Below are 9,322 nucleotides of genomic sequence, written 5' to 3'. Positions count from 1 at the left end.
TGAATTCCTAGCTTCAGCAGAAAAAATATACTCTCTTAAAAGCATGTGCTGTACAAACAGCTGCATGGAAGGCAGGATTGGGACATTTTAACCGTTTTATGCATCACTGCCAAGGGGTACTTCTTCCAGCTCATGGCATATTGTCATCGGAAAGGATAAAGTAAAGACCAGTTGGACTCGCTCTGTCCAGGCTCCCTGTGCCCCTGCACACAGAGGTGCACACAGGAGGTGCCCAAAGGGTCACACTTAACAGCACACACACCAAGATGTGCCCTGGTGGCCAAGAAGGCCAATGGGATCCTGGGGTGTATTAAGAGGTGTCCAGCAGATGGAGGGAGGTTCTCCTCCCTCTCTACTCAGCCCTAGTGAGACCTCACCTGGAATATTGCATCCAGTTCTGGGCTCCCCAGCTCAGGAGGGACAGGGATCTGCTGGAGAGAGTCCAAAGGAGGGCTACAAGGATGCTGAAGGGACTGCAGCACTACCTGGGGAGGAAAGGCTGAGAGCCCTGGGGGTGTTTTGTCTGGAGAGGAGAAGACTAAGAGGAATCTGATCAATGTCTATCAATATCTGAGGGCTGGGGGTCAGAAAGGAAGGGACAGGGTCTGCTGTGCAATGGGATAGGATAATAGGCAATGGATGGAAACTCCAGCACAGGAGGCTCCACCTCACCATGAGGAAGAACTTCTTCACTGTGAGGGTCCCAGAGCCCTGGAGCAGGCTGCCCAGAGAGGTTGTGGAGTCTCCTTCTCTGGAGCCTTCCCAGCCCTGTCTGGATGTGTTCCTGTGTGACCTGTGCTGGATTCTCTGCTCCTGCTCTGGCAGGGGATTGGACTGGGCAATCTCCAGAGGTCCCTTCAAACCCTTAACATCCTATGAGCCTGTGAAAAGGCAAACCTGATGGCCCCTTCCATAGGCTGGCACAACCTGTGCCAATGTCCACTTGACAGTAGTGCAGGACCAGAATTAGTTCTGCAGGCCAAGTTTATTTTATTTGTTTTGCTTTGGTTCCCCTCGGGGCAGCAGTAGCTGGGGCTTGCTGTACTTGGCCTGCAGTGTGAGGACTCAGGACAGATTTATCCTTTAATTTTGGGTTTCCTGCCTTTCTGGTGGTTTGTTACTTTTAAACATACTTTTTGTGTCAGTGAGATTCTTAGGTTTTGTTTAATAAAATTGTTTTCCTGAAAAAAACCTCTTACATGGAAAGTTATAAAACATGTCTGGAGCCTCTCTCTCTCTCTCTCTCTGATGTTCCCCTACCATATTTAGGCATTTAAAAAAGGCATTCTGTTTACCTGGTTACATTTGCATTTTGGGATGCATGTCAGACATAGTTTGGTGCACATCTTATTTACCCAGCACTGAGCCCATTGGAGTCCCTCAGGTAAATGCAGATTTCAGGAGCCCCATGGCTTTGGGACCTTTGCATTATTTACCATAACTCCTCCTCTGGGATTGATTTTTTGGTTGTTGTCGTTTCAGAGCCGATCTCATTTTGTTTAGTAGAGAATTTCAAGTTGAAGAAATGGCATCCAAATGACTTTCCCAGGCACAGCACAGTGCTGGCAGAATACAAGTAGTGGTTTCACAGTACAACAGAACCTGCTGGGGGTTTATAGGGCAGTGTTTCCTTTCGCCTCAGGAGTCTGTGCATGCACATTGCTGAACCATAGCATGGCAGCATGGCTGTGGGTGGGGGGACAGAAAAAAAGAGGGCTGTGGCAGAAGGAGAAAGCCTGCATGCCAGAGATGATTATCTCTTAAGACATCCCTCAGGTTTCAGTTTGCTGAATCAAATGCATTGAGCTTGATGCCTCTCATTAAACACTAACATGCTTCTGGAGGTCAGAAGCCAAAGCGCTGGCAGCCCTCGTGTTAAAAGTGGAGGTCAAGCAACATGACATCACTGAATATTCAAATGCTACGTGAGGAGGTGGGGGAAGAGCCATCCTCCCAGTTCAAAATAGAAACAGAACGAAACAGTTATCTGCAATGACTCAACACAAGCCACAATGCCTGGGTCTTGTGTTTGGTCAGAGACAAACCGCAGCACGAAGGTTTGGCCGGGGGCAGTGCTGTGCCAGAGCCTTCTTGTAATGCCAGGGTGGACCACGGGCAAGGCTGGGAAGCAGGGATGTGCGAGGAAGGTGTTGCTCAGCAATGACAGCTGCAGACAGGCAGTGGGGAAAGAATAGCCACTTCTTCCAGGCTGCAGCCTGCGCCCGCCATGCCAACTATTCCAGAGTAAACAGGCACTCTCTCTATTCATAGAGAGCATCTATTAGGGAAGGAACACATCACAGACACTCGGCATGATTCACTGGCACACAGAGTCAATTTATACCCGCTAGTGTAATTATACCTTTGCTCGGCAGGACCAAAGCGCCGGAGCCGCTGGCCGTTGGACACCGGGCATCCTTAGGAGAGGGCCCCGCAGGTCGCCCGCCCCCGGGGAGATCGTCGGGCTCCGGCCGCCCCCCGTCCCCTTTGCCCGGGGGATGGAGGGGAGGCGAGCGAGCAGTGCGGAGGGAGGGGACAGCGGATTCCCCTGGCCGCCCCTGGCAACCGGCCCGCAGCCCCCCTCGGCCCGGCCCGCCGCCCGCCTCGGAATAACGCGCGGGCGGGGGAGGAGGGGTGGCCGGGCGGCGCTGGCAGCGGAGGTGACTCAGGCTGAAAAACATCGGGACGAAAAATAAAGAAGAGAGGTGAGGTAGGAGGGGCCGGGGGCGCGTTGGGGGGTGTGTGTGCACAGCCGGAGGAATGCGGGAGTCAGGGGTCAGGGCCGCTGCGGGGCGGGGCGGGCGGCGCGGCGCGGCGCGGCGGAATGCGCGGAATGTCGCTGTTTGTCCGCGGCCCCATTCAGCCCATTGGCGACACCGCGCCTCCGCCGCCTATAAAACCGCGGCCGCGCCGGCTCTCGGCAGTCACACAGTCACCTCCCGCCAGGCTCGAACGGAGCGGAGCGGAGCAGCGCAGCGCAGCACCCACCCGCCCGGCCGCTACTCTCCTGCCTCACTCCACACTGCCGCTCTGCCGCGGAGGATCGCCCGGCGGAACCTCTGTTCGCCTCACCTCAGCTCACCTCGGCTCTCCTCGCCTCGCCTCCGCGCCCCGACGCCGCGTCCCCCACAAGCCCACGACCGCCTCGGGATGAGCCCTACCAGCTTCGTCATCGCCCTTCTCGTCGCCCTCCTCGGCTCGGTAAGTGCGGCAGCCCCTGCCCCGGTAGTCTCTGCCCCGGCCGCCCCTGCCCCGGCCGCCCCTGCCCCGGCCGCCGCGCTCCCGGCGCTGCTGGCATTGACGCCCCCCACTCATCTCTCTCTCCCTGTCCCGCCGCTTGCAGGAGGCGCAGGGCCAGGAGTGCAGCGGGCAATGCCAGTGCGGCCCGGGGCCCGGCCCCGTCTGCCCGGCCGGCGTCTCCCTGGTGCTCGACGGCTGCGGCTGCTGCCGCGTCTGCGCCAAGCAACTGGGCGAGCTCTGCACGGAGCGTGACCCCTGCGACCACCACAAGGGACTCTTCTGCGACTTCGGCTCCCCCGCCAACCGCAAGATCGGCGTCTGCACCGGTGAGTGGGGCTGGCGCTGCCACCGCCTGGGGCACCGAGACGAGGTGGGGCAGGGGGGGAGCCAGGGTCGTTGCTCGGTCGCACCGCCCGTCTCACGCTGCGCCTCCTGCCCCTCGCAGCTCGGGACGGCGCTCCCTGCGTGTTCGGCGGCATGGTGTACCGGAGCGGAGAGTCCTTCCAGAGCAGCTGCAAGTACCAGTGCACCTGCCTGGACGGCGCCGTGGGCTGCGTGCCCCTCTGCAGCATGGACGTGCGCCTGCCCAGCCCCGACTGCCCCTACCCGCGCAGGGTGAAGCTCCCCGGCAAATGCTGTGAGGAGTGGGTTTGCGACGACGCCAAGGAGCAGACTGCCGTGGGACCTGCTCTGGCTGGTGAGTGGGGGTGGCACCCCACAGACGGCATCCTGGGGGGAAGGAGCAAACGTGCATGGAGGCTGAAGGTGGTGGGATGGGTTGAGACAGGGCACCTGGGCAGTGGGATTGCTGCAGCAAGTGGAGTCACCCCACAGATAAGTGTGGCTGCCTGAATTTCTCAGGAAAGGCAAGAGAGCTTTTAACAGGGCACAAGGTCAGGCAGTGATCTCACCTTGGTTGTCTGCCTCCTGCAGCTTACAGACTGGAAGATACTTACGGTCCAGATCCAACAATGATGCGTGACAACTGCCTGGTGCAGACCACAGAGTGGAGTGCTTGTTCCAAGACTTGTGGCATGGGCATCTCAACCAGGGTCACCAATGATAATACCTTCTGCAGGCTGGAGAAGCAGAGTAGGCTCTGCATGGTCAGACCTTGTGAAGCAGATCTGGAGGAGAACATCAAGGTAAATAATCTCATCTTTATCTATGATCTAGGATGCTTCCATCCCTTAGTAAAAACCCAGTGTCTCACCAAAAAATGTGGAGCTGTGACGTAGTCAGTGTCAAGTGGTTTACCCAGGAGTTTGAGTTTTGAGTGGCAGAGCACCTTACAATGGCATGTCCTTAGTTTTCACTCCACACTTTATAATCATAGAATCATAGAATTGTCAGGGCTGGAAGGGAGCTCAAGGCTCAGCCAGTCCCAACCCCCTGCCATGGGCAGGGACACCTCACACCACAGCAGGTTGCTCACAGCCACATCCAGCCTGGCTACAAAAACCTCCAGGCATGAGGCTTCCACCACCTTCCTGGGCAACCTGTGCCAGTCTCTCACCACCCTCATGGGGAACAACTTCTTCCTCACATCCAATCTGAATCTACTATTTCTATTTTTTTTCTATTCCCCCAGTCCTATCCCTCCCTCACACCCTCAAAAGTCCTTCCCCAGCTTTCTTGTAGCTCCCTTAATGGCACTGTGCTCTGATGAAAGTGTAATGTTTGATGTGTCTGCTTGCCCTGGGCTTGCAAGCCTAGCGCTGTGTGGAGGCCCACAGCCTTCTCACCCTCCTGTCTTCACTCCTCTCCTGACAGAAAGGCAAGAAGTGCATCCGCACCCCCAAAATCTCCAAGCCCATCAAGTTTGAGCTGTCTGGCTGCACCAGCGTCAAGACCTACCGGGCCAAGTTCTGTGGGGTCTGCACCGACGGGCGCTGCTGCACGCCCCACAGAACGGCCACCCTGCCCGTCGAGTTCAAGTGCCCCGATGGGGAGACCATGAAGAGGAAAATGATGTTCATCAAGACCTGCGCCTGCCACCACAACTGCCCCGGCGACAACGACATCTTCGAGTCTCTCTACTACAGGAAGATGTATGGGGACATGGCATAAAGCCCGCAGGAGGCTCCTGAGCTAAGGTTCTCGACTTGAACTGATTTGCATCTCATGTTGTAAACACCATTCACTAGCACAAGGCATTTAAATCAGCTTTTAAAAGTTTTTTAATTATTATTATTATTTTTTTAAAACCCATTTTCAACAAAACTGCTCTGTGAGACTCAGAGACACTTCTTCTACTGGCCCCAAGGGGTGGTTTGAAAGAAGGTGGAATGGAACGGACTGGACCGGACCGGACCGCGGCACGACGCAGCTTTGGAGCACGCTGCTCATGAGGTGGTGTGAAGAAGGGGTGAAGGGAAATGTAGGCAGGAGAAGCAGATGGGGGCAAACGTCCCCTTGATGCGGGACAGCTGGCTTCACCTAGTAGTGCAATTGAGAAGGAGACCGCTGGCACGTCTGCAGCCAGCAGAGTGCTGAGCAGGAGGTGTCCTGAGAGTCAGGACAGCCATGGTTCAGCTCTGACCCTGATTCGTGTGGCTCGGCCGACAAGAATCAGAATCATGTCTATTAGACTGGACAGCTGGTGGCAGTCACTGCTCTGTCACCAGCTCCTTTTTATGAATACTGTAAATAGGCTGTGTACATAGATCTGTACAGTTATCTAAATTAATTTAAAGTGTTGTGCCTTTGTTTAATGCTTGGAAGTGTCAATGATAGCCTTCTGGTTTTGGAACAAGATAGGTAGGAGTTCAAGCTTTGTATTTTTGACAATGCATTCGAAGCATGAAATGGATACTCCAGTGGAAATTGTGCAGGCAGGGCCAAAGGGGGAGCTGAGATCAAGATGGAGCTTGTCAGAGCTGAGGAGCTTTGCAAAGCATCCATCTGGCAAAATGCTGTTGACTTCCACTTTGTTGGACGAGTGGCTTGAAGGAGAAGGGCTCTGCCGCAGCCTGGCAGTCTTTCCACTGGAGCATTTGTTTCCTCCTTTGACTATGGCTCTTTGGACAGTTTATTTGTTGAGAAGTGTGACCAAAAGTTACATGTTTGCACCTTTTTAGTTGAAAAATAAAGTATTTATATTTTTTATATAAATGGCCTGGTATTTCCTTCACCTTTAGTCTGCACTCTTCACATGGTGCTGAAAGGGCTTGGGTGGGCACTGGGTGAAGATGAAGTAGTGCATGGTGGGATCTTTGCCCAGGAGCACACACACTTAGCAACAGGCTAATGATTTGTGACTACTTGCTCTGTTAGGAGTGAACCAACTGCAGTTTGTTATGCTTCTAAATTTAGCCTGGAGGGCAGGGCCAGTCTTGCTTTGCCAAGGCTGAGCATTGCATTAGGAAGTGCAGCAGGTTCCTCACGCATCATGTGTGGCAGCTTTACAAACAGGCCAGCTGGTGCCCACAGCCTCCAGCTGCTGCTGGAGTGCACCACACAATGTGCTCAGTGTCAGCCAGGTGTGCCACTGGGTAAGGTTTATTTTCCACCAAGGCAAGGAAATGTTGTTAAAGTATCTGCACTGAGGAGCCCAATCCAGAAGCCCATGGGTGGCACTCTCAGTGATGAGCTAAAGGGCTGCACAGATCATAGAAGAATGCATAGAAGGGTCCTCTTCAGATCTTCTGATTTCACCTTAATGCAGAGTGGGGCAAACTTAGAAGTGGTTTGACTTGAATTAAGACCTTGGCATGGAATGGTGGACAAAGCACTGCAGTCAGCTGGCAAAGGCCTGGGTTTATCTTCCTGCTTGATGAGCACATGGGACAGTTCTGCCTGCGAGCTCGCTGTGGATTCAAACTCTTGCAGGCCCACAGATGAGAAGTGCTGTAAGAGCTACACACTTTGGTGGTGGTCCAAGCATTCTTCTCAGGTAAGAAAACAACAGTGCAAGGACAGTTGTGTCCCCCCCTCAGGCTGAAGGCACAGCTGCAGCCCTGTGCTGGGCCTGCATTAACGACAGACTATTTTTTGTGCTGTTATTAGCCGAGAGGATTCTTTGAATTTCAAATTAACCTTTGCACTAGAAGCATTAGCTCTTGTTTTCAGAACAAACACCAACTCTCCAACAAGAAACCTTTTCAGGCAAACAGGTTCAAGCTGAAATTTCCTGGTGGTGAAAGAGTGTTAGCTCCCGAAGCCATCCATCCTCCCTGGGCACCTTCCAACCCCATCGCTTTCAGCCAGCTAGCAGCAGGGCAGGCTAACACCAAATAGGACTGGTGGTGGGCAACAGAGCCCCAGACTAATGGGAAGTCAACAGGAGTTGAGCCAGAGGCCTCACCAGGCTTTGCAAAGCCCATAGAAACACTTCCCCTTCCTCTAAAAGTACTACCAGGGATTCTCCTGGCATGAGGAAGTAGCTTTCTGTGTCCACATGAAATAGTTTTGGGTAGCCTCTGGCTCTGACACTCCCTGAGACTCTCCAGCATTTTTCCTCTCTCCATTGTTTTTATTGTTGTTGTTTTTATTTTCAGGTTATGAATAGGACACAGCCATTCAGTTCCCCCTGGAAACACTTCAGAAGCTCAAAGGAGCACAAAGACTGGCTGTCCAACTGCTGCTGTGGCTCCACCCCAGACAAGAAGAAAACTCATTCCTAGCTTCCAGCCAGAGCAGGACGTGCATGGACTCAGTTCATAACCATCACTAGAGAAGCTCTCGGGATCCAAAGAGCAGGAAGAAGCATAACATACCTGGCAGTGTGGGATTAATGCCCTTAAGAGATGGAAAGCTTATAGAATCAGAGAATTGTTAGGGTTGGAAAAGCTCTCTAAGATCATCCAGTCCAGCCATCAACACAACATCACCATGGGCACTGAACCTTGTCCCCAAGTGCCATGGCCACATTTCTTGAACATTTATGATGCTGCTCAAGCCTGTTCATGAACAGCTCTGCCCTGCCTTCTGCCACAGCCTGGCAGCAGCCACTGATAGGCCGTTCCTTGTGATATGGACCTCTTGAGCCTCATGGCCAGCTCAGGAGGGTCTCTCAGGTGCTGCTCCCAGAGCTCTGGGTGCTCCTCAGACCTCTGTGTGCTCCTCAGACACCTAAGCTTCACAGCACTGTGGCCTCCCTGGCACAGTCCACCAGCTGTGCCTGGCACACAGGGTTCTGCAAGGCCACAGCACCACAGCAGTGCTCTAGTTTAGGAAGGGACAACTGCAGACACTCACAGAGGGGCTGCCCCAAAAGAGCTTGGGACCATGCCCTGTCCTCTGCGTGGTACTGCAACAATGCAGCTGCCACCCCACAGACTCTCACACTGCTTCCCAGGCCAGAGGAGCAGGATGGAAGAGGCCTTCTGTGAGCATATTTTAATTATGGTTTGCTGTTGCCACTATGAATTAAAATGAAGAAGTAGGTTGCATGTGCAGAGCTGTTCAGCAAGATGTTGCTCTCCCCTGAGCAGACCAAGGATGGTGAATCTCAGCTATCACTGCATCGAATGATTTGCACTCCTCTTCCCCCCATGTATTCTTCTGACAGAAGCATGCACTTTACAGCATGGCACAGGTGTTAGACCCCTGAAGGCTTCATCTGTCAGGGCAAGGAATCATAGAATGCATCAGGTTGGAAGTGACCCCTGAAGGTCCTCTTGTCCAGCCCCCAAAATAAAAGGAATTTAAATATCTGGAGTCAGGTCTCCTAAAGGCATTGGTAGGCATCATGCTGTTTGCAAGACTTTCTTTCAGAGGTGTCCTGGGAAAACCAGCCCTTAGGGGAATCTATGGTACTTTAAATGATGGCTAACAAGGTCTTTCAGTCATCAAGGGGTTTCCTACTTCATTCTTTGTGCCTAAAATGCAGAAATGCAAGAGTGAAAACTTGAATTCAGAAGTCCAAAGTCACACAGGAGAGAACATTCATTCACAGTTCCTCCAAAATGCCTTGCTTTGGAAGTTTGCTTTGCATGTTTACATCTTCAGAAAACCCTCCTGTGCAAGTTTGCTACTCTGCTTTTAGTCATATACGAAGGGATCTTCCTTCAGCTGACCAGCTCCTGCAGATGGATCTCCAGCAACAGCACCAGTTGGTAAAGAGCTTCTGTAAAGTCAT

At 53.2% G+C, this 9,322-nt stretch overlaps 1 protein-coding gene across 1 annotated transcript; it reads left to right on the top strand.

The window, feature by feature from the left end:
- Nucleotides 1-2,912: 2,912 nt before the first annotated feature.
- On the top strand, nucleotides 2,913-6,354 carry CCN2 (cellular communication network factor 2). Its single transcript, XM_068167893.1, has 5 exons — nucleotides 2,913-3,201; nucleotides 3,344-3,566; nucleotides 3,686-3,937; nucleotides 4,174-4,385; nucleotides 5,014-6,354. The coding sequence occupies exons 1-5, from the start codon at nucleotides 3,151-3,153 to the stop codon at nucleotides 5,308-5,310; spliced, it is 1,035 nt and encodes a 344-aa protein (XP_068023994.1). The 5' UTR covers nucleotides 2,913-3,150; the 3' UTR covers nucleotides 5,311-6,354.
- Nucleotides 6,355-9,322: the final 2,968 nt, after the last annotated feature.

Source organism: Melanerpes formicivorus, unplaced genomic scaffold (genome assembly GCF_026170545.1).
Source record: "Melanerpes formicivorus ecotype bairdi unplaced genomic scaffold, bMelFor1.0.p_v2 SCAF_125, whole genome shotgun sequence".
NCBI classification, from domain to species: Eukaryota; Metazoa; Chordata; class Aves; order Piciformes; family Picidae; genus Melanerpes; species Melanerpes formicivorus.
Note: the sequence above shows the minus strand (reverse complement) of the source record. Positions and strands in the feature narration are given on the sequence as shown.